This window comes from Solenopsis invicta, chromosome 14 (genome assembly GCF_016802725.1).
Source record: "Solenopsis invicta isolate M01_SB chromosome 14, UNIL_Sinv_3.0, whole genome shotgun sequence".
Lineage (NCBI taxonomy): Eukaryota > Metazoa > Arthropoda > Insecta > Hymenoptera > Formicidae > Solenopsis > Solenopsis invicta.
This window is the reverse complement of record NC_052677.1, coordinates 6,334,118-6,357,015: the sequence shown is the minus strand read 5'-3', so window position 1 is coordinate 6,357,015 and position 22,898 is coordinate 6,334,118. Positions and strand designations below refer to the sequence as shown.

General features: G+C 34.1%; 1 protein-coding gene across 2 annotated transcripts in view; it reads left to right on the top strand.

Annotated features, from left to right (window-relative positions):
- The window catches only part of LOC105204402 (gamma-tubulin complex component 2), a 53,065-nt gene that overhangs the window by 12,054 nt on the left and 18,113 nt on the right, over nucleotides 1-22,898 (top strand). For both annotated transcript variants that reach the window (XM_039457168.1, XM_039457167.1), the window contains exons 9-11: nucleotides 1,020-1,194; nucleotides 1,660-1,853; nucleotides 20,530-20,740. In XM_039457168.1, coding sequence (XP_039313102.1) covers nucleotides 1,020-1,194; nucleotides 1,660-1,853; nucleotides 20,530-20,740 — 580 coding nt within the window. The remainder of the gene's footprint in view (nucleotides 1-1,019; nucleotides 1,195-1,659; nucleotides 1,854-20,529; nucleotides 20,741-22,898) is intronic.

Sequence of the window (22,898 nt, the reverse complement as noted above, 5' to 3'; positions counted from 1 at the left end):
GTCCCAGTGTGTTGAGCCTTATGCTTCTTAGCGGGTCCTTTCGCCGAAGGGGGAGTGTCCGTGGAGCCCTTCCGGCGTTTGCCGCCGGCGTGCCCCTCCCTCTCCCTCGGCGTTGCTACCGGGGAGTTCACGGTGCCCGAGGAGGTCTCGCACTGAGACCTTTCTCGTTCCCGTTTGGCTCTCCTTTTCTCCGCACCAGAGCGGTTTTTCTTGCCAAGAGAGCCTGCCGCTGGCGCGGAGCTTTTTTCTAAGACGGTGGCGCTTTTGGAGCCCGGACGAGCCCCATCTGCACCCACCGCCTCCGCCTGTGTGCCGGAGCCGACGGCGGTGGCGCCTCCAGAGCCCAGATGAGCCCCGTCCGCAACTCCCTCCGCCGCCTCCGCACTGGAGGTCCCGCACTGCGAGCCCTCCATCTCCTTCATTGCGTCTTTAAGTGTATTCAACGATTCCATTAAAGTCCCACGAGTAACAAGGGAACAAAAGGTCCGCCCACACAGAGCCCCGCATGCGTGGGTAAGGCTATTACTCTGGGGTGTCGCCCGGTGCCCCAGAGGCATCGTTCAAGACACTGCTCCCTCAGTGCCACGCAGCCATTGCCACGACAGCTTACAGCTTGGCTTAGGGAGCTGGTCCGCGGTAGCGGTTTTCCTGACCTCACGCAGGGTTTTACACCTAGGAGACCAGTTATAACCGCCATTAACCGGAAGTACCCTAATCCCACGCAGGATTTTATCCCTGGGGGACTCGGGCCCCTCCGGCTATTCTCCTATCCTCCACCCGGAGACGTGCCCGGTAGGTAGCTCAACCTCCAGGTTCAATATTGTAAGTTATTGCAAATTATAAATATATTAACATAAGTTTTGCTTACGATTTTTTTTTTCAATTTTGTCCGATACTGAAATCTGACCAAAACTTCAATTTTTAGCCGAAACTGACTATAACCGAAATCAAAACCGAATTTTTAGTTGGATTCTAATTAAATGTTACAAATGGCATATTTATACTTATTTATTTATCAGTTCTTTGTAGAGGATAACGAATTGATTCAACGGGAAGAACTTCCAGTGGATTATTCAGCCGATTATTGGGAAAAGAGGTACACTATGCGACTAGAAAGGATACCAGTATTCTTGAATGAACACGCACAAACTATTCTTAGGACTGGAAAATATTTTAATGTGATTAGGCAATGTGGTATGTTTTAAGATAACACAATATTTATTTTATTATATATTTTATTATTATATTATATTTAAAAAGGCAAAAAATAAGCATTGTTTTATATAATAGTGTTCTTTGAAAAACTTTTTGAAAATTTTGAAAAAGTTTTTTGTCAGTTTTCTTTCTATATTTTTCTGAGTTCTTTTTTTAGAATAATGTCGTTTTTATTGATTTTAAGATTTCATTTACATTTATGAATTCTAATAAGCAATTCATCAATACAATTTGATTTTATAATTACAATTATATTTTTCTATATTTTTTCAGAAAAAATAAAAGAACTAGATTTTTTCTTGATTTTAATTTTTTTGAAAGGAAGGATTAAAAATACTAAAGATTCATTATATTATTATATTATTAAAACATATTTTTGATTAATTGGTTGCAAATTGTCAATTTACAAATTATTTTACAAGAGCAATAAATTTTTATATTTAGGTAAAACCGTGCAGTGGGGAAAACAAGAACCGTTAAGTTATCAGTATCAAGGACAGAAATATATAGCTGCCATCGATAGAGCATATTCAGAAGCGGCCAGAAAATTATTAGAGGTACTCATGAAGGAAAATGATCTAATGGGTAGACTACGTAGTGTAAAAAGTTATTTTCTTCTTGCTCAAGGAGATTTTGTGGTAAGTTTAATTCTTGTTAAAGCTGTTAGTCATCAATTTTATTGTTTTTGTTATTTTAAAAATTTTGTTTATTCACGACTTCATGACTTTCGGTTTGGAAAAAAGATTTCCAAAAATTATTTCAAATAAGATAACTATATTCTATATGACCTTTGCGATTTTTTTCTAATTTTTTGCTGAGTTTAAAATTAAAAACTGATAACCAGATAGGAAACATTTCTAGATATTAATTTAAAATATGAAACAATTTCAAATGTTTATGTGGATGCAATGATGACTTTTAAAAGTATTATTTAGGTCATATTGGGTATATACTCAATATGGCCTAATTATATTTTCTTTTTTTTTTTCACAAAAATTGTTTGAAAAACTGATAAATTAATTGATCATGTTACATTTATGAGCTTATTAACATATTGACGTATTAATAGATTACATAAAGGACTATTTTCGTCAATAATTCATTAAGTAAAAAATTCATTTGTCTTAACTTTTCTTCTTTCAAAATCATGATTTATGAATCGACATTTAGGAAGTGGATTAAAATTTATGATCTGATGTAATAAAAGTATTGAAAAATCATTACAATTGGTATGTGTTTATTTATTACTGATCTAGGCCATATTAGTTTTACTTTACAAAGAGTTTTCTTTTTTTTGTTAAGTAAGACGTTATAACAAAAATATAAATTAAAAATAGCATTGTAAAATATAAATATAAAGTTATAAAAATAATATAAACAGTGGAGATTAATAAACAATATCGCTCGATAGTTATAGAAAGCATTAACTCTTATATGAAATATTAGATTATGAGAAATATAATCAAAAAAATTCTACCTTTGACTTCACTATCAACAACAAATTAAGCAGTCAACTGTTGCAAATGAGTCACGTTAATAGCCTATACTAGCGTTATTTTATTAATTTATCATGTAATTACTTAGAAACAGCAAGTAGATCACATAAGGTTTATCTTATATTTAGATAATATTGTGATTATACTAATATAACATACTTAACAAAAATATTACATGTTGCTTTAAATTATATAAGCCTAGAATATTATAATGTATTATTATTATTGTTGTTGTTGTTGTTGTTGTTGTTGTTGTTGTTGTTGTTATTATTATTATTACTATACAGAGTTTGAAAAGTGTGGAAACCCTTTAATATTTTGAAAATTGAGCATTTCTAATAGAAACGTTTTAAATAAAAGTTGTACTGTTTAAAAATTTTTATGTACTAATTCTATTGGTTTGATCTTGGGTGGTGTTGCCAAAGTCAGGGCAAAGTCGAATAGATTTTTTTAAATAAAACCTATTAAAAAAAATTTAATATTGTTAATTTAATTTCTTTTATTCTAAAATCTAATAGTTGGTATCAAGAGCTTTTAAAAACTATAATAAAGTTACTTTTCATTAATACTTTTTGAGTTATGAGACTTGAAAGTTACAGTATATTTACTTTTAAGCTTTATAACTCAGAAAGTACTTAATGAAAAATAATTTTGTTATAGTGTTTTGAAAAACTCTTGAAATTAACTATAGAACAATAAAAAAAATAAAAAATTGTGGTTTCATTTGAAAATTTAAAGGTGGTTTTTACATGACTTTAATAGCATTAGTCAGGGTTACACGGGTATTTTTGTTTATTCCATTACTTGAAATTCTATAACTTTTGTATGAAGCATTTCTTCTGGAAATACTTGGTTTCTGAAATATTAAAGGGTACCAATACCTTTGAACATCCTGTATTCTTTATTGCATATTTTTGCAGTCACTCTCGAAAGCTTTTTCAAACGCAATGAAGTATTCATTAAGTACGTTTGGATTATGAAACTTAAAGGTAACTATACTGTAACTTTTAAATCTCATAACTCGGAAAGTACTTAATAAAAAATAATTTTATTACAATGTTTTGAAAAGCTCTTGACATCAGCTATTAGATTCTGGAGTCAGAAATAGCGTTGCATTAAAAAATATCGCTGTGACCTTGCCTTAACCTTGGAGACATCACCCAAGATCAAATCGATAGGATTAATAAATAGACTTTTTTAAATTCTACAACGTAAATCACTTTGTCTGAAATATTTTTTTTCGGAAATGCTTAGTTTTCGAAATATTAAAGGTGTAACAACCCGTGTTTCTTGTTTAGAAATCGCGCACGGACGTAGCTCGTCGATAACTCCAGGGCACGATCCGGGTTAAGAGAGAATTAGGCCGTGATTTAATGTATAAAATATGTATAGTATATTTTAGAAAGACAAAATACAAAGTAAGTTGAGTATATACAGGATAGCTTCCGGTAGTTTTACGTCGTCGGTCGTAGTATTTACCGGTGACGATCGCGTGGTAAGCGTATGGTGCTATTTGGGGCGCCGAATTAAACGCCGCGGTTTACAGTAATGCACCGGATTCGGTGCGCGTATCGTCGGCAGCACGGTTGCCGCTGTTTGCACGACAGGTGCGTGTGTTGACGTCGCGGGCGCTCGTTCGGCACGACGGGCGGTCCGCTCTTTCTTTTGATGTTTATCGGCCTTCGAGGCCGCGAGCGCGTTTTACGGTCGCCGACGCGATAGCGGGGCGCGAGGCAACGCTCGGCTGGGCGTCCCTTTAAATTCGCCGGTCTTGCGTGGCGGTGTATTTTGCAGGCGGGATGCAACGGCTAGGTCGAGTACGCTCGACGGAGGCAAAGATGCTTTACCCCGTTTTTCTCTAGCCGCTGCGGTAGGACCGGATCGGTACTAGGAGTCCGGTTGGGCAAGAACGCTTGCCAGAGCCCAAGACGCTTGAGCCCAGCTTCGGCGAGGAGAGACGGGTGTGAGAGCGGTAGCCGTCGAGAATGCTCGGCAGAGGCCAAGACGCTTGACCCCAGGACTACCTTGGGAGACTTCTTCGGAGACTAGTCGGCGGAGAAGAAGCGCAGCATCTCGTTGCTCCGGCGCTTTTATACCCGAATCTCGAGACGTCGGGAACGCTCGGTGGCGGTTCGGTTGGTTTTGGTGCCAGCATCTCCGCCGCTCGAGATCGGATGTTCGGAGAGCAAACGGAGGCGAGCGAGCACGTCGTTAGCTCGTGCCGGTTTGGGCCGGTGCGCGTGCGCGGCAAGATACCCGGAGCACGGATGCCTCGTTGCTCGTGTCGGCACGTTTAAAATCTTTTGTGGGAGCGCAGCGCTTTGTCTCACGCTCGGCGGTTGTTCGGCCGGCGTTTGGCGGACGATGACCGGTCCGTTGGGGGGGGTTGCGCGGAGGTGGTTTGTTACAAAGGATTTCCAAACTTTACGAATCCTGCATATTTTAATGATAATATTTTCAAAAGGCATCGAAAGATTGCAGAAACATTATATAAACCTTACATTGAAACATTTTAATATTGCATGAACGTATAATGTTTCCAAAGCTGGTCAAAATATAAAAGTGTTTTTTAATTTGTATGAAATTTAATATCTAGAGGTTTTCGAGATTATTGATTACGAATCCGAAATTAAAACTACAAAAAAAAAACAAAATGGTGACTGTAATATGACAAACATAAATTTTTAAATATTTTTAATGTAGTCGAAATTTGATATCTCAGGGTTTTAGAAATCACTGATTACGAATTTGAGTCACAATTGTAAGAAACAAAATGATGGATCCGACGTATCACAGTGTTGCAAAATCATAAAGAAGTAGTAGCCATAAATCATATTTTCATTATTTTGTGTCCTAATACACTTTACATGTGTACTGTTGTTTACTTATTTTGATTCTTATTTGCATTTTACTTGTTTACTTTTTGTTTTGATAATTTTATGATGTGCCAAATAGCAAAATTATGAAATAGTGAATATAATTTATTAATAACTAATTATCGGATATTCGATACTAATTTTAACCTAAAAAAAGTACAGCCATTGATAAAATTATTAGACACCCTATTTATTTAACAATTTTTTCAATTTATAGGGAAATAAATAATACTATCTTTATAAATGTTATTATTTATTTTTTAAATAATCATATAAACTAATATTTGTTTGGTCCACCATTATTTTTTATACTTCTGCTATTCTTTTAGGTAAGCTATGTACTAATCCTTCGCATATAGCAGGTGATATTTTCTTCCATTCTTCGAAAATCACCTTCTTGAGCTCAGTAATTGAATTGCACTTGCGAGCGTGGATCTGTTTCTTCAAATGAGCCCATAAGTGCTCAATTTGATTGAGGTCTGGACTCTGTGGTGGCCATTCAAGCATCTTAATCTTATTTCGCTTAAACCACGCAATGCTCTTACGTGCAGTATGACAGGGAGCATTATCTTGTTGGAATATCACTTGTTCCGTTTGCTCTTTAAATATTTTTGTCATGGACGACTTCAATGTCTGTCCTAACATGGCTGTATAAATTTCTGAGTTCATTCGATCCGAACAAATTGGAGTTCCTACGCCGGCTGACGTCATACAGCCCAAAATCATAATATTACCTCCTGTTTTACAGTAGGAACGACACACTTCGGATTATATGCTTCTCCAATTCTGCGATGCACATATACGGCTCCAGGAGTGCCAAACAACTGCAAACGACAAGAAAAAATTCATACTTGCAGTGAACGTATTTTTATGTTGTATTTTCGTACTTGCGATTAAAAATATTACGTTTAATTACTTATTATAAAGTTAAACTCACCTGAATGTTGCTTTCATCCGACCATAATACTTTATCCCAGTCTGATGCTGTCCAAGTTTTGTATTTTTTTGCCCATGCTAATCGTTTTTTTTCTGTTTGTCTGTGAGAGCCATGGTTTCTGTCTAGCCTTTCTTGGTTTAATCCCAAATTCATTGAGGCGTCTACTAACAGTTTTGGCGGAAATAGTAATTCCATGATCACTTCTTAACGCAGCAGCTAATTCTTTTGTCGTTTGTCGACGATCTTTTAAAGCATTTTGTGTCACTTTTAAAGCACTTTAAATATCGATCTTCTCTGGTATTAGTCTTTTGTTTTCTTCCTCTTCCAGATCTGGATTTAAACTGTTTAGTATCATTATATCTTTTTATTGTAGTTTGAACTGCGCAACGGGAGCATTTTATTTTTTTTGTTATTTGCACTTGAGATAGTCCTTCGGAATGCAACACAATAATCTGAGACCGTTTTCCTTCACTCAACTCGTGTGTTTTAGGCATATTTTGAAATTTCGGATAATATGTTAACAATAATAACATAAAGAATTGCCTAGCAATTGCTAGAAACACGATGATAACGCCCGTATTATTTGAAGTCAAAATGCACACTAAATAATTTTGTAAATATTGTCATTTCTCTAAGAAACTTATATGCCTCAGTTGCTCGACTTTTTCACAAGGTCAGTAGCATGAAAACAACACGCAAATAGAGAGCTTACGCACATTCAGTTGTAAGAAATTTAGAAAAAGCAAAGGTGCCTAATAATTTTGTCAATGGCTGTAATTGTGCTGTTTTAACATATTTACGTTTGTCATCATTGTTTACAGTGTAGTTTTGATTCAGTAAAATATTAATAAATTTTTTATGATTAATAATATTTCAGCATTTTTTTAAAGTCTTCTTAAATTTGTTACAATGTAACAAAACATGGCTACAAATTGTCGAATTATACATTTTGAAGTATGTTAAAATAGTAATACATCATCTATTCTACCTCACAAAACAATGGATGCATTCATGAGAAACTTTGTAATTGTTCCAATCATAGAAGCGCATTAATATCTAACGGTTTACATTCAAAAATTATTATTAAGGTTTACAAGCTAGTATTTTCTTTTTGTCAATATTGTCAATTTATTTCTTATTTTATCTGGAATGTAGGGGTTGATAATAAAACTAAAATTGTTATTAATTTTATACAAATTTTCAAGAAAATTGCATTGATTAAAACATTGACAAACAAATACATGTCAAAATTTTAAATTTCACATTTTATCACAGTTGTACATTGTAACACATTGTAACAAATCTAAGAAATATTAATTTTTTCTGTTCCACGCAATCGTATCTTATTTGCTACGTTAGACCGCTATACTGCATCGGTGTAATCGGCTCTGTTTTTTGCAGCGTGTAACGCTTGGAATAGGGAAAAACGATACCGAAATCCGAATTTTAGTTATAAGTGGATTACTTCTGGTGATATTACAATGTAGCTGCTAAATATTGTTAAAAATAAATCTTCGATAAAACGATTAAAAAAGCTGATCTAATAAAAAATGATTATATATTTTTAGAAAATTCTGGATCTCGAATTTTGCATCTACGGCACAAACTTTAGTACTTTTAATATAAAATTGTTACCGGATATGTTGCTGGATATTAATGATATTTGAATATCCAGCACATCCCTACTTATATATATATATATATATATATATATATTTGTTGTATGAAAAAATAAGTTTCATACTATTACAATATGTTTTTAACTGAACATAACGTATTTTTTAATTGAAACATATTATATAAAATAATATTTTGTTGCTTAAACAATAAAATATAATTTTAAGTGATAATTTTTTTGAGGAAACATTGTCACTTAAATAAAACAGTTTTAAATTAACTACAAACTACGATAACTGAATAAACATTGAATAAAATTTATTGAACATAATTTAAATAAACATTTTTTCTTATACAAACCTAAATTTACAAAGAATTACAAAGAATATACCTTTTTTGTTTTTAATTTTGTTTTAGTTTTTATATTTTTTGTATTTTGAAGTAATACTATTTTTTAATAGTAAAAAAGAAATTTGTTTAATGTAAAACTAATTGTATAAAATATTGTATGATAATAAAAAGGAGAATATTAAAAAAGTGTTAGGTTTGGTTTCCAAGGCACTCCTAAATAGATCTTAAAAAGTCATTGTTTTGGGCTTTTAAATAATTAAAAAAAAAAAAAAAACAATTATTTGTCCAAGAAGTGATGGAAACATTGCAGGAATAGCTTAAATATAATTAAAAAATGACATTAATCACATGTAATAATGAAAAACTGATTTTAGATACTAAACTTGTGTGTACATACATGTAAAGATTGCGGATTATTTTAACACTATCCAGGATGCACCATGTGAAGATATAGTCTGCCTAGCATTCTTTGGCAGAGATCGGGACCTTACAGTTTGTCCTGTGATATTTTGTGACTTCTAACGCTATCTGCCGTGTGTATGTGTGTATGTGCGAATGTATAATATAAAAATAAGCGAATTCACATCTTGTTTACATTTTCAGAATCTGATAATAATCTTTCATTAAAGTAATCATTGTAATCATTTTGTATATTTACTCGTTGCTAAAACAAAAGATGGAAGTGATGCTATTATTGGGTATACTTGTGGATGCAAGGTGGAACGATGTGTTGTTGGCTGTTATTCTCAACACTTGTGTGGTTTTCTGGTAAAGCTCAATTTTAAAAGAACATTTCAATGCCTGCTCAATTCCTCGATTACTTTAATGAAGAATCATTATCATCAGATTCTGAAAATGCAGATGAGATGTGAATTTACTTATTTTTATATTATACATTTGCACACATACGCATGCATACGGCAGAGAGAAAGTTAGAAGTCACAAAATACCACAGAAGATGAACTGTGCAGTCCCGATCTCTGCCAAGGGATGCTAAAATAGAATATATCTTCACGTGATGCATTTTAAATAAAGTAACGTGCTAACGTAATCTGCGATTTTTACATGCAGTATGTACTCAAAATTTTAATTAAAATCATAGTTTTCCATTGTTAATCGTACATGTAGTTAATGTCATTTTTTATTACATTTAAGTTATTCTTGCAATGTTTCCACTACTTTTTAAACAAATGACTGTTTTTTCTTGTTATTTGAGGACTCACACAATAATTGTTTAAGATTTATTTAGGAGTGTTTTGGGGGTCAAAATTAACACTTTTTAACACCTTTCTTTGAAATTACTATTATACATCATAGAAAGTCAATTTTAATTCATAGAATTGTTATGTTGCGAGATAATTTTAATTTAGGAATCATTAGGTCGCAATATATTTTAATTTTTGGAATTATTATGTCGCAACATAATAACAATTTTATCAATTAAAAATATATTGGTATAATCTGCAATAGCTGCGATTATAAATGTATGAATTATCGAACTTTGCTCATAAAATTTCTTGTTTCTTTTTAACTGATGAATTTTGTTCTTTCTATTTTTATATGAAGATTAATAAATATTTTATCTTTAATTTAACAAAGGGACGTTACGATGAAAGGTGAGAAAAACTTTTAGTGACACAATATAGTCTATAAATGATTAAATATACAGAACACAAAAGTTCTCTTTAAATTTAATTTAGATAATATTTAGATTTTATCCTATATATTTATAAAGCCTGCATTACTTTTTGTTATTCAATTTTTTGTTTTTTAATTAAAAAAAATTTTTTTTTTCTAATTGTTTTGCTTTATTTTTATTTATATTTTTATATGATTATGGTTACTAAAATAATTAAAAATTTGTTATGCAATTTTAATAGTTCTTTTTCAGTGTATGAATGTATTTTTATTAACAAATCTATGTTTGTAAAGTTTATAAAAGCGTATCTACTTGAAATTTTAGGAACAGATTTTGCATCTACGAACTGTTTTTAATGTATGTGAAGTTAGCATATCAATTGTCAGCATATAAAAAAAAAAGTGGAGTTCTCTTTGCATACAACGGAGTTCTATAGTTCCTGATAAGTTATAACAATAGTTCTGGTCATTTAGCATAAATAAACGGAAGTTGAGAAATGATATGCTAACTTTGCGCGAAGTCAGCATATCATATAATATTTTCAAAATTTAAACCAATGAATTTTATAGTTTTTGACGAGTTTTATAGTTCTAAAACATAGTTCTGACCATTAACTATCTCTAAATAATTATTAACAATTATTATGAGCATGTCGCTCGTGCTAGAGTGATATGCTTTGCAGAAGCGATAAGTTCTCGGCTCGTTCGAGATTTTAAACATTAGTTCTAAATCCCCTGACGATAGTTCCGTACAGTTCTGACCACTGACTACATTTAGAACACTTAGGAGATTTTAATATTTTTAAACTGTTTTTATGGCATAAATCCCGCTCGCTAAAAATACTGTATGTCTGAAATTGGTGGAGTATTCAAGATATCAAACTGAACAAAGAATACGAGGTGTGTTCAAAAAGTAACGGGAATTTTTAAATTTCGCGGGTTTGGAGAGTCCGACAGTCAAATTTTTGTTTTGTTTATGTTGGTATACATGCCCCTGAAGTATGCTGAAATGTTGAGCTGTATTCATTGTTTACTTTGTCTGTGGCAGCCGCTAAGGTTACACGTGTTTTTATGAGCTCGGCGATTTTCGTTTCTGAAAAAAAATGGATCAAAGAATTTGTATCAAATTTTGTGTAAAAAATAACATAAATTGTAACAAAGTATGTGAAATGTTAACATGGGTTTACGGATATGACGTCGAAACTAAGGCTCGACAAGTGCGGTCGAACGTGAAGGTTATGCTCACTGTGTTCTTCGATTTTAATGGCATAGTGCATCATGAATTCTTGCCACGAGGTCAAACGATCAATAAGGAGTACTACCTACAAGTTCAACGCCGTTTACGTGAAGCGATCCGAAAAAAACGCCCGAATTTATGGAAAAACAATTCATGGCTTTTGCACCACGATAATGCACCTGCTCACATTTCATTGCTTGTTCGTGAATTTTTGGCCAAAAACAATACTGTAATGATGCCCCAGCCTCCATATTCGCCAGGCATGGCTCCGTGTGACTTAGTCCTATTTCCAAAAATAAAGAGAACCTTAAAGGGCCGACGTTTTACAAGCATAGATGACATTAAAAGCGCATCGCTGAAAGAGCTAAAGGCTATCCCAAAGATCGAGTTTGAGAAGTGTTTCGGGGATTGGAAGAAGCGCTGGCATAAGTGCATAATATCTAATGGTGACTATTTTGAAGGCGACAACATTAATGTAGACGAATAATAAATATTTTTTTCAAAAAACAAAAATTCCCGGTATTTTTTGAACACACCTTGTACAAGAGCTATGCACTTGTATCTTTTTGTATTCCATTCTTTACTATTTTTCTACACTTATGGAAAGATCTCATGAAAAATTATTGAACTTTTTACATTTTTTGCAGTAACTATTTTACGTAGGTCATAATATATGATCACGCTTACTACATAGGAAAATCGATTCAACTCACGAGTATTTTGTTAATATTAATAGAAGGAACTGAAATTAGAACACAATAGTGATTATAGCATAAAGACATGTGAGAGAGTGATTGCGAGCAAATGTCTTGATTCTTTGTATTTTTTTTATTTTTACGACATAAATTCTCGCGCGGCGTAAATACTGGAGTTATTATTACAATGTTGCAGTCAAATGTCTAAAATTTTTAGTAAAGTATCTTTATCTGGAAAAAGTGGAGAGAAGATATCGTGAATAGTAGATATTGTATATAGAGTTTACACTACTATTTTTAATGTTAATTTTCCCTATTCTCTGTCAAATCCAGAACCACGAACGCGGACGTGATGGGGAATCGGTTCCCTTTTTTTATTTTTTTTGTATTTTTATATTTTTTTTATATTTTTTATATTTAAAATTTTTTAAATATATTTTATATATTTTTACATATTTTTAATATATTAATTTTAATAATAATTATTTTTAGCGTAAAAATAAAACTCGTGCAAATAAATGAATGTTTAATTAGTATGCATATCGCTGCATATCGCGTACATAATAATATGAGGCGTTATCTTTGTTGTGGGATTGACTGACGTACAAATTAGTAACAGGTCATCATAGCAATACCAGTGTACCCCTGCTAGTGCATAAGCGATATATTGCTCTTTTTTTCATTGTAATCAACCACACCCGTTAGTATATAGGATTTTGTCCTATCGTTACGGTTTTTGCAATAGAACCTAACATATGGACAATAATTTTGTTTTTGTTTTTGTAACGATTATCGGTTACAATACTTGTGTCAATGATCAAGTGGGAGCCGTGATCTGTGTGATTTTCAATTGATTTTTTGCACCTGAAACAAGATCTACCTACACGTAAATTATCGTCAATCGCCGCTTGCATTTGGTGGAATCCCTCTAATGAAACTATGTCAATATTGACATCCAGCAAAGCGTACGTATTGTCGTTGGTATATCCACAGGAACACTCAACCTTGTATGAGTAACTAGGTTCCGATCTTAAAATTATCTGGGCGAGATGGGCAGCATTACATTTTACGTCGAGTGACTTAATCATCCTGGTGTAGCTTTTGATCTCAAACATCGAAACTTCTTTTAAGATTTTTGCTCTCAGCTTGTAATGCTTTGCTGTTAATTTTTTAACAGCGATTACACTGTGACACAGTTGTATGATGGGACAATTAGTTGAGGTTGTTCTTTCTCGATACAGGCTGCTACCCAAAATTCCGTTGACTACGATATGAAATACTGAATCGAAAGCACATGTGTTTCGTATGTTTAACTTATAAGCACCCATATTCACAGGTGTTGAGATATTTCCATTTTTAAGAATGGGGATGCGTTCGATCTTGGAGTCTTTAATAAAATCCCATTCGGGACAATTGTCTAAGTACGTCGATTTCAACCGTTTCGGTTTTGGCGGTTCATCATTCTCAGTGGTTTTTACGTTTTTGTTGAAACCACTCCATGTTTCACATACAATCCAGTCATTATTAGCTGGAATATTTTGGTCCATAGCGTAGTGCATCTCAAAAGATATTTCATCTACTATGGGTGATGTGCTTGGCGACTTTTGAATAATGACTGTTGTCTCTAACTCTTTCTTAATTGATTTGTTATTGTAGACAAGACAATGTTCGTTATCATTTTGATGAGATGGAATTATTTTGTCGGTGGCTGTTATCGAAGAAATTTCCGTTAACTGCGGCAGATCAACGGTATTCAATGTATCTGTTCGTGCAGTTTTATTGGAAGTGCTGCACGCGTTTTCACCTTTGATAGCATACGATATCTCTCTTGTAAATGATGCTGCTGGCAGCAAAGTAGACTGGGAGCTATCCGTGATCTCCGGTAGTTGTTTTCTTTCGTCAGCCGAATGGATATCCGATTCATTCGAAAGCAGCTTGAGTTTATTATCGATATGATCGAAATGTTTGAGAACGAATTTGTCCACTCTCATAGGCAATTCGCCCTTGAACGCACGCTTTTTTATATCGCAAAACTCTGATTCGATGGCAGCTGATGTTGCTATTGTTGACCCTTTCCCAAAAATGAGCAACATCACTCCCGTCCATAAGCAGGCGTTTATCGTATCACCGACCGATGAATTATTTGCTATTTTTCTCGCTGCACTGTACAGATCGTCACTCTAGGTTTTCCAATCTGAATTAAAGTCTTCGTTTTCTGTAAAATGCTTCTCTTTCTCTATATTTGTTTTCTCAAAAAATTTATCGGCATTATTGTTGTCGACTTCTTCCATATTAATCGGCACGCCTTTTATTCTGTCATTTAAGAATCGAATTTGTTCTTTGGAAGGTAGAATATCGTTGGACGGAGTGTGGCCGATACAATGACTGAGGGCGACGGAAAGAACAGATTTGACGAAGTACGATAATTCATCCATGGTTCAAATTTGGTACATTTGTGCGACGCACCTTAAATAGAATCGTCGCACGAGGATTTTTTCTTTCTCTTTGAGACAATTCCAGCGTGATACCATGGCTATAACATGATTTACATCCAATCGCATATACGTCGATGGCAACGTAACTGATCTGTGTAAGACCGCATCGTAGCACTTTTTCAGGTAATTGCCGAAACTCGAACACCTACCAAATATTTCGGCTACCGCTATGAGAAGCGCCGATCCAAAGTCCGTAACTACAATTGGTGGAATTGGTAAATTTGCGGCGAGGATCAATCGTAACAAATTAGCAATATTCAGCGCTCGATGATCAGCCGTCTGAAATGTAGGCACGCTTCCTTGGTTCGTTATAAGCACGCATTGATAAAGAAAAACGTGTGGATCATGTGATTTTTCACGTTTGACAATTCTACCCGTAGCATCAAGAGCAAGCGTTGCGTTTCTGTTATGGCAGCGGGCTGAATAAATTTGTGCTTGTTCTGGCGTCCAGTAAATGCAACTAAATTTCAGCAATGCTATAAAATGGATATACCCAGCATACTTACCGTTTTGAGAGTTGTTGTATAAATTTAATGCAGGATTGGAGAATTTTAAGTCATACTTTGAAAAGAGGCACTATTCTTTGGCTTTGCGCAAGACTGCGGTACTTGGCAAAATTGGTGGATTCTTTCCTCCAAATTTCTTCAACTGACCAGCCTCTTCGCGTCGTAAAATTACCGCGTCTTTTCTTCCTTCGATCATAGCATCGGCCATTTTGCGACGCCTTTCTCCCCTTAAGTGCCTTCTTTTCTTTTCTGAATGCATGCGAGAATTAATACCCTCGATGCGACATATCAGCACTACATCAACTGCTTTTGCTGGCTCTTTTAACAAGCTACCATTGATTGTGGCTTTACATTCGACGCAGTGACCAAAAACGTTAAAAATTGACGTCTAATGGCACTACGATAAACGCTGTTATTTTAAAACAGAACACACAGTCGATTTGGTGCTGTACCCAGATTGCTTCAGCAATGACGTCTGACCATTCTGTGCGCAACTTCCATTAATTACGCTTTCCAGAACATTTCTCCTCCGGCCGTATACTATGCCATTTTTCCGTAGATATCACAAGATTAATATCAACTGTTATGGATGTCGAAGTATCGGTACTGAGCTTATTTACAGGTCGACTTACATTCATCGAGAAGTTTCCGTCAATGCATGTGCTCAATTCGACCTCTTTGATATTGAACGTTTTAAAAACGAACTGTTTGAAACCGCTACAGTTATTATTGATAATGGTACGTGTTTTGGCGTTATCACAGAACCCTCATCGAGCATCAATTTTGAAATCATATACCTTGTGGGAAGGTGAAAGCACGCGGCCTGTATCGGTCTGTAAGGGGACAACATTCTGATTTTGATAAAATTTGTTGCAAAGCAACTTTATTGTAACCTGACCTGCCTTTCATTTTGGCGTTGGTTTTTTCTCGCCTACAACTTTATATGTGTGACGTTCGAATAAAGCGGATGAGTAATACAAAGTAAGTATAAAATACTTACATAAATAGTAAAAGAAATAGTATTTAACAGTAAGAAAATAATAAGAAAATAATAAGCTGTAAGAAAATAGTACACAAAAAATCGTAAGATAAAATGTAAGAGAAAGTAAAATAATGTAAGAAGCTTGTTCAATTTGGTCGAATGGATGCTTTGCGTCGTATTAGTTGCGTGTGCTCTAAGCTCGAGGAACCCCAGAAGCTAGAACTGGAAAACACTCGTCTGACGCGCCCGACCTAGCGGAGTACATACGTAAATATACGCTGTGCTTTCATGTGGAGGAAATGCCGCGGCGGTTAGCTTCGGGTGGCTAGACCAGTGCTCGGCAAAAAATGCATCTTTTAGCCAGATCTCGGCGGCGCTGCTTGTCTTCCCCCACTATCACTTGTAGTCCAGCGGCCGAGCCGCTGATCGCGCGTGAAGCGCTGTGGCCTCAGGGGCGTCCCTATCCCGTTGTCCGAAATGTGTTAGATATTTCTTCCGATAATGCTGATAATAATTATTAATAATTATTTGGAGATTGTTAATTGTCAGAACTGTACGGAACTATCGTCAGGGGATTTAGAACTAATGTTTAAAATCTCGAACGAGCCGAGAACTTGTCGCTTCTGCATAGCATATCACTCTAGTACGAGTGATATGCTGATAATAATTGTTAATAATTATTTAGAGATAGTTAATGGTCAGAACTATGTTTTAGAACTATAGAACTCGTCAAAAACTATAAAATTCATTGGTTTAAATTTTGAAAATATTATATGATATGCTAACTTCGCGCGAAGTTAGCATATCATTTCTCAACTTCCGTTTATTTATGCTAAATGACCAGAACTATTGTTATAACTTATCAGGAACTATAGAACTCGGTTGTATGCAAAGAGAACTCCACTTTTTTTTTGATATACTGATAATTGATATACTAACTTTACATACATCCGTTTTTAAAGATGCAACTCAGTTTCTTGTCCATTGGTTCATTGTAAAATAATATTTCAATATTTATGAAATGCTGTTTAGTCTAGTTAAAAAGAATAGTTGCATTAGAATATGAATAAAAATAAAGCAAATAAATGAAAATCAGATAAAACAAAAAAATTAAAAAGCAAAAAATTAAAAGCAAAAGGAGGAAAGTGCAGGCTTTATACATGTTATACAGGGTGTTAAAAAAATCATTCAGCATTTATGTGGTGGATAGTATCATACTGATGAGTAAAAATACCTTAATGAATGTAGGTCGAAAGCTCAACCGTTTCTAAGATATAAATATTTTTACCTTAGTATATCTTTGTTAATTAGAGTAATATGCTGATATTTTTAGTACGATATTTTATAATTGTCTAGTTATCAAATAATACATAGATCCGCAATCACCGGTTGATAACAACTGACTGATTGCTGATGAAATCCTCTGTTATGAAATATGTATAGAAATTAGATGAGAACGTACAGCACATGGAGTATAAACACTGAGGTAAACATTGTATGCGACACGTAGGAATGACCGGTAAGTCATTCATGATGCTCATATGTTTATATCTCAGAAACACTTGAGTTTTCGACCTATATTTAAAGATTTTTTTACTTAGTATGATATGTATTATCTATCATATAAATGCTAAATAATTTTTTTAACACTCTGTTTAGACAGTTTCAACCTTGTAAAATACAGAAAATCTTGCAATTTCTTTAATTTGTACTTTTATGTCTGTCATGCTAGGTCTGCCATTTTAAATTTCTAAAATGTAATACAATTGTTGTAATCCCAACACATTTAAAATTAACTTTAAAGTGAAGTCAATGTGTATTGGAATCGTTTATTCTTTTATTTTCACCGTTTAAGTATAATCACACAAATAACTAAAAAGGCGTCAACGGTTGAAGATGAATTTTTGTTGCTTAATATTATTTTATGTGTATGTAGTAAATACATTTTCACTTTCTATAAAACTGTATATGAAGAACACAGTCGGATTTGAAACGCAATTACAAATTGAAAGTAGGCGGATTTTATATTACAAATTAAATTAATTGCCAATTTAACAATCTAGATTCGAACCTTGGCTGAGATAATATTTTTTGCAATAAATTATTATTTAGTTTTTTAAGGTGCTACCAGCATTATTGACATATTTGATCAACTTCATTTGTGACATTATGTCTAGTTTCAGTTTATGATTGCGTTTTAAGTCTGTGTTTGGCACGCAGTTTTATAGAAACTGAAAATGTATGTATACATGTAAAATAATATTAACAAAAATCTAGCCTTGATCGTACTTGACGATTTCTTAATTATTGATTATTTTGTATTCTTTTTAATTAAATTTAAATGTCAAATATAGAAGTATATATTTTTATTATGAAATAAACACGACTTCTCTATCTTTTTCTATTTTTCTACAAAAATTCGTAAAGTCAGATCTCATTTTGACTCGTCTAGATGTATATTGTCTAAATATATGCAACTTAAATCTATTTTCTTTTTTTATTCCTTAAACAGGATAAGAGGATCTGGAAGACCCTTCATGAAATTTTAATCATTTGTTGTGTGAAGATAGAATGAGATTCAGACCAAGGTATAAAAAAGTTTTAAATCTCCTCTTTTGATTGATATGGTTGATCAACCTTTTTTGGCCAATTACAGTTTGAATGGCACGGCAGCAAAGTTATGTTGGGGTCAATGAGATGTGTAAGTGTAACATTTTTGTGAGTAATTTTATATATAAAAAAAAAAAACTAAACAAAACACATTTGAACATGTCCGTTCGGGTATATTACTCGCATACAATCTGTTTAAAATTAGAATACTATTATAGTGCTGTGAAGAAGGGTGGTTCTGTGTGAGGTCCGAAACATCATGAAACACATTAATTTTAGATACCTTGAGTTAATTAACCCTTAAACACCGATCCCGTAAAATACGTAAACACATTTTCGGGTCTGGGGACTTTTTCAACTTTGAGGAGTTATAACTTTGGTTCTAATAAACATTTTTCAACAATTTTTTTTTATATGAAAGTTCAGAATCTCAGAAACGTGACTGCATAATCGATATTGCCAAAAAATGACTTATTGTTATGTTATAAAAGAAAAACTATTAAGCAAAAATTAGAAATTGTTCAAAAATCCACTTTTCCTTTAAAAAATTATATCTCCGCATTAAAAAACTTTTAAGGATTTTCAAATACAGCATTTTAAAGTTAAAGAGTTATACTTAAAAAAAAATTATGTTATTGTCATTTCCTTTAAAGAGTAGAATTATATAATAAGGAGAATATGTGGTATTTTTGGGTGTCTAAAAATTCACTTTAAAAAAAATCATACCTTTGCAACAAAAACTTTTAAAGACTTTATAATACGGCGTTTTAAAGCTGAAGAGTCATACTTTCAAAAAAAAAAAAAAAAAATATGTCACTGCTATTTCTATTAAAAAATATACTTACGTAACAAGGCAAATATGAGGTATTTTTCATAAATTCAAGGTGTCTAAAATTGAAAATTGATGTGTTTCATAATATATTTTGGACCCTACGCAAAAATCCTTTCTTTCACGCCACTATAGTATTTTAACTTTAGACAGAGTAACATATGCGAACGGACCTATTTGAACGTGTTTTGTTCAGTTTTTTAACACAAGATTACTCACAAAAAGTTTCATTTACACACTATATGGGTCGCATTAACCCTAACAAAACTTTGCTGCTGTGCCATTCAAATTCTAGTTGACTAAAAAAGTTGATCAACCATATCAATCAAAAGAGGAGATTTCAAACTTTTTTTACGTCCTGGTCCGCCCCTTCTGTCTCATTCCGTCTTCACACAGCAAGCGTTCAAAACTTTATATGGGATCTCTCAGACCCACTTATGTGTTTAAGGGTTAAAAATACCTCACATCCTTCTTGTTATATATTATATTTTAAAAAAAGATATGATTTTTTTAAAGAAAAAATGGATTTTTCAACAATTTTTCATTTTCGTTTAATGGTTTTTCTTTATAACTTCATAATAAATCATTTTTCGGCAATGCCGATTGTGCAGTTACATTTCTGAGATTCTAAACTTTTATTAAAAAAAAATGTTGAAAAATATTTATTGGAACCAAAGTTATAGCTTCTGAAAATTGAGTGGGGTCAATCAGACGAAAAATGTATTAATAAAATGTGTTTAAGGGTTAACCATTGTCTTCATCTAGCTTTAATTTTTTTCTTCGCCAATAGTTGCTTCATGCCCATGATTTTCTTTATTTCAATCTTGTATTCTAAAATTAATTTCTCTCTGACAGCTTACAAATATTTTTTCTTTCGTTTTTGTTCAAATTTATCATATTTAGAATTAAATTTCTTTTTTCTAAAAAACCTAAAAATGTTCTTTAATATTTTCTAAAATTTTTATGTTATATATATATGTTTGTATATATGTATGTATGTATGTATGTATATATATGTATATCTGTCTAATTTTATATGTATTAGGTTCAATTTATGAATTTATGTGAGGCCGAATTGAACAAGAGTATGTATGATATTGTTCTGCATCGTTTATCATCTCTTCTTGAAGTTGCCTTACGAATGTCCACTGCAGATTCGGATCCCTATAAAGATGATCTTAAGCCAGAATTACTTCCATACGATCTACAATATCAAATGTTTAGAATACTCTCTATTCAGACTAGAGACGAGAAAGGTATGTAAAAATATCCAACTTATCCAATTAAGTTTTTTATAAAAACCAAACAAATTTAAAAAGTTAAATTAAAAAATAATAATTCAAAAAAAAATTTCTTATCTTTAAACGGTTCAAATATAAATGTATAAATATAATTTTTTGAATGCATAATAGATTTAAGATATAAAAATAAATTGTAGGCTTTAATTAATATTTTCAGGAATCATTTAAAAACAAAAACTCTCTGGACTTATTTCATTCTTGTAAGAATTTTATATTTCTTATTTATTTATTGTAGTAGGTACTTTATTCCTTGCGGAGTACATTGTGGACTTCCGCTCCGCTTACATAGTTTCAACCTTTTTATTCATTGCTTCTTTTACAACGCACGAGAGAGAGAGAGAAAAATCACTCATCCATCCACACCTCCACACTCATTCTTTGGACCTCCGTTTCCGCCGCTTTCTTCCACCCTTTCCTCTCTTCTACACTCTCATTCATACCCAGCCACCCTCCTCCCTCCCGCATCTCCTCCAATTTTCTCATCCAAACTTCTCCCTCCCCCCTCTCACCTAAAACTTCTCCTACCATCTCCTGCCATCCCTTCTCCGTCCCCCAATCCGTGCATTCCTCCCATATATGCTCCCACGTTTCCTCTCCCCATCCACATATCCTACACTTTCTTTTCTCTTTTTCTTCCCAGTATCTACCTCCTCTCATACCATCTCCTAACCTAAACCTCGCAATCCTTTTCCATCTTTCCTCTTTCCAATCCCTCTTCAAGTACTCCGGCACTCCCTTTCCCTTCACTCTGCTGTACCATCTGTTGAACTTCGAGCTCCTAATTTTTTCCCACCTTTCCTCTTCCTGCCGCCTCCTCTCTCTTGCCACCACCTCTTCCCCCCTTAACCCTCCCTCTTCTCTCAACTTTTCTATCTCCTTGATGTTCCAGCTCTTTTCTTCATAGAAACTTCTTCTTTCTTCCTCCCATTTTCCCATCACCTTTCCCTCCTTCGCTCTACCTCTTATCTCCTCCCAACACAACCTTGCCAACTCCCCCCCCTCCTCCTTCTCTCAGTTTCTTTTCATAACTCCATGCCCTCATTCCTGCCCTTCCCCTTAATTTTTCCCTCTGCATCTCCTCCCTTACCATGTACCCCGGTGTGTACCTTCCCACCCCTATTACCCATTTCAAGTACCTGTCCTGTATCCTCTCTACCTTTTCCCTTTCTTTCCACCCCCAAATTTCTGCCCCATAGCTAACCACCGTCCATACCAACCTATCAAATAACCACATCCTTCTAGCCCAGTTCTTTCCAAATTTCCTTTTCCCTATTCCCCATACTTCTCTCATCACCACCGCTCCTTTTTTGACTCTCTCCTCTATATGTTCTTTCTGTCCCCCATTTGCCATCATCATGTAGCCCAAATATTTATACCTTTTCACTTCCTCTATTTCATTTCCTTTCCATTTCCATATTATCTTTTTCTGTCTCCCACCCCCTCTTCTACACCTCAACACTTTTGTCTTCTCCACATTTACTTCTAATCTTTTCTGTTCTACATATTCTTCTAATGTTTTTATTAACCCTTTCATCCCTGCTTCATCCTCTGCCACCACCGCCACATCATCCGCGTACGCCAGGGAATAAATTTTTCTTCCTTTCACCTTTACTCCCCCCCATCCCCCCTTCTCCAATTCCTCATCCAAATCCGCTAGTAGTAGTGTGAACATGCATGGGCTCAACGGACATCCCTGTCTCACTCCTCTATTTGTCCAAAAGTTTCCCCCTCTCTTTCCCCCACCCTTACTCTACTTATTGTTTCCTCCAAAACTTCCTCACACCTCACCACCAGACTCTCTCTCACTCCTTTCCTCCTCATTGTCTGTACCAGTATCTCCCTATCCACCGAGTCAAACGCTGCTTTCATATCCACGAACATAACTACTATTTTGCCTTTTGCTTCCGCTATTTTCTTATTTATTAAATAATTTAATACGTATATGTGATCTATCGTTCCTACCCCTCTCCTAAACCCCGTTTGACTCGGTGGTAATATCCCTTTATTTTCTACTTCTTCCCTCAATCTCTCCGCCAAAACCGCCGCGTACACTTTATACGCCGTTTGCGTAAGCGTAACCCCCCTATAGTCTTCTACCTTTTCCCCCTCCCCC